Raw genomic sequence first — 1,364 nt, forward strand, 5'->3', positions numbered from 1 at the left:
TTGATGTTTTCGAGCGGAGTGCCGATGGAAATTGGTGCGTTTGGGTACAAACGGTTGTAATGCGTGGTGATGGAACACTCCGACGGACCATAACAGTTGAACAATGCGACAATGGGGCTCCACAAGTCTTTTAACGATGCAGGGATTGCCTCGCCACCAACCAGCACAGTCTTGAGATTCGTGTAGTGTGCCGGGTTGCCTAGAAGTGACAGTCCTGTTGCCGTGCACATGAGGACGTCTACATCGGTCACATTTGTCAAGCCATCCTTGGACCTGAACACAAGTGTTGCTCCAGCCGACAGTGTCTTCCAGATCTCCCATTGGCAAACATCAAATCCAATCGCCATGAACTGCATGACGCGGGAGCCTGGGACAATGCCAACTTCGGCACAGCGAAAGGACATGGCATTCACAGCCCCGGCGTGCAGCACGGGAACACCTTTTGGTTTCCCAGTTGACCCGGAGGTATAGACAAGGTACGCTTCGTCGTGTCGAGTGGCCTGGTGCATTTTCCGTGGCAAAAAGGGTTTCGGTTGCGCGTTGAGTTCAGACGAATTGATGAAAACTGTTGGAAGGTCCAACTCCATTGCGCAAAGACTGTTGGAAAAGTTGTTGACAGAAATCACGGCACAAACGTTGGCGTCTTTGATAATATACGCCAAACGCTTGGCTGGGAAAGTGCCGTCGAGAGGCACCATCGCACCACCAACTTTGAGAACTGCGAGCAGAGCAATTGGAAACTCTAGGCAACGTTCCATCACCACAGCCACACGAGAGCCCACACCTATGCCCATCCCAGCAAGTTCCACGGCTAGGGTGCTTGCTTGAGCATTGAGGTCTCCGTAAGTCAAGCGATCAGCTTCCGACTCAATGGCGACAGCGATGGGATAAGCCACGGCGCGAGCTTCAAATGCGCCATGCAAAACTTCGAAGGGCAATGGAACTTGGGGGCCGTACGCAGCGGCGACTATCAGCTTCGTATGCGACGTACACAGGAGCCATAACTTTGCAACCAGTTCGTTCCTTGTCACAGCTTCCACCACTTGTAGCATCGTCTCATCCAGTTCGTTCAGAATCAATTGTGCTTGACTAGGGTGAACTCGGCATTGCTGAAAATACATCACAGCCAGTACACTTTCTTGGTGTGGTTCAAGCGTCAATTCAATTGAATACTCGAGCGAGCTCAAACCGCGATCCACTTCCATTTCCACAACCTCTCCGGCAACGTCATTCCGTGTCACATCATCAACATATTGTTGTTGATACACCAGCAACGTGTCGAACAAGTCGCCCTCGATGCCGCTCCATCGCTTGACATCCGTCAGGCTCGCGTGCGAGTGCTCCATCGTCGCCACGCGGTCCGT

At 52.3% G+C, this 1,364-nt stretch overlaps 1 protein-coding gene across 1 annotated transcript; it reads right to left on the reverse strand.

Moving 5' to 3' along the window:
• Nucleotides 1-199: 199 nt before the first annotated feature.
• H310_13968 (hypothetical protein) lies at nucleotides 200-1,346 on the reverse strand (the record flags this gene model as incomplete). The annotated part of the gene is made up of 2 exons (XM_008881649.1): nucleotides 200-214; nucleotides 243-1,346. 2 exons carry the CDS (start codon nucleotides 1,344-1,346, stop codon nucleotides 200-202), a joined length of 1,119 nt encoding a protein of 372 aa, XP_008879871.1.
• Nucleotides 1,347-1,364: the final 18 nt, after the last annotated feature.

Source organism: Aphanomyces invadans (genome assembly GCF_000520115.1).
Source record: "Aphanomyces invadans strain NJM9701 unplaced genomic scaffold supercont1.59, whole genome shotgun sequence".
In the NCBI taxonomy this organism is placed as follows: domain Eukaryota; phylum Oomycota; class Saprolegniomycetes; order Saprolegniales; family Verrucalvaceae; genus Aphanomyces; species Aphanomyces invadans.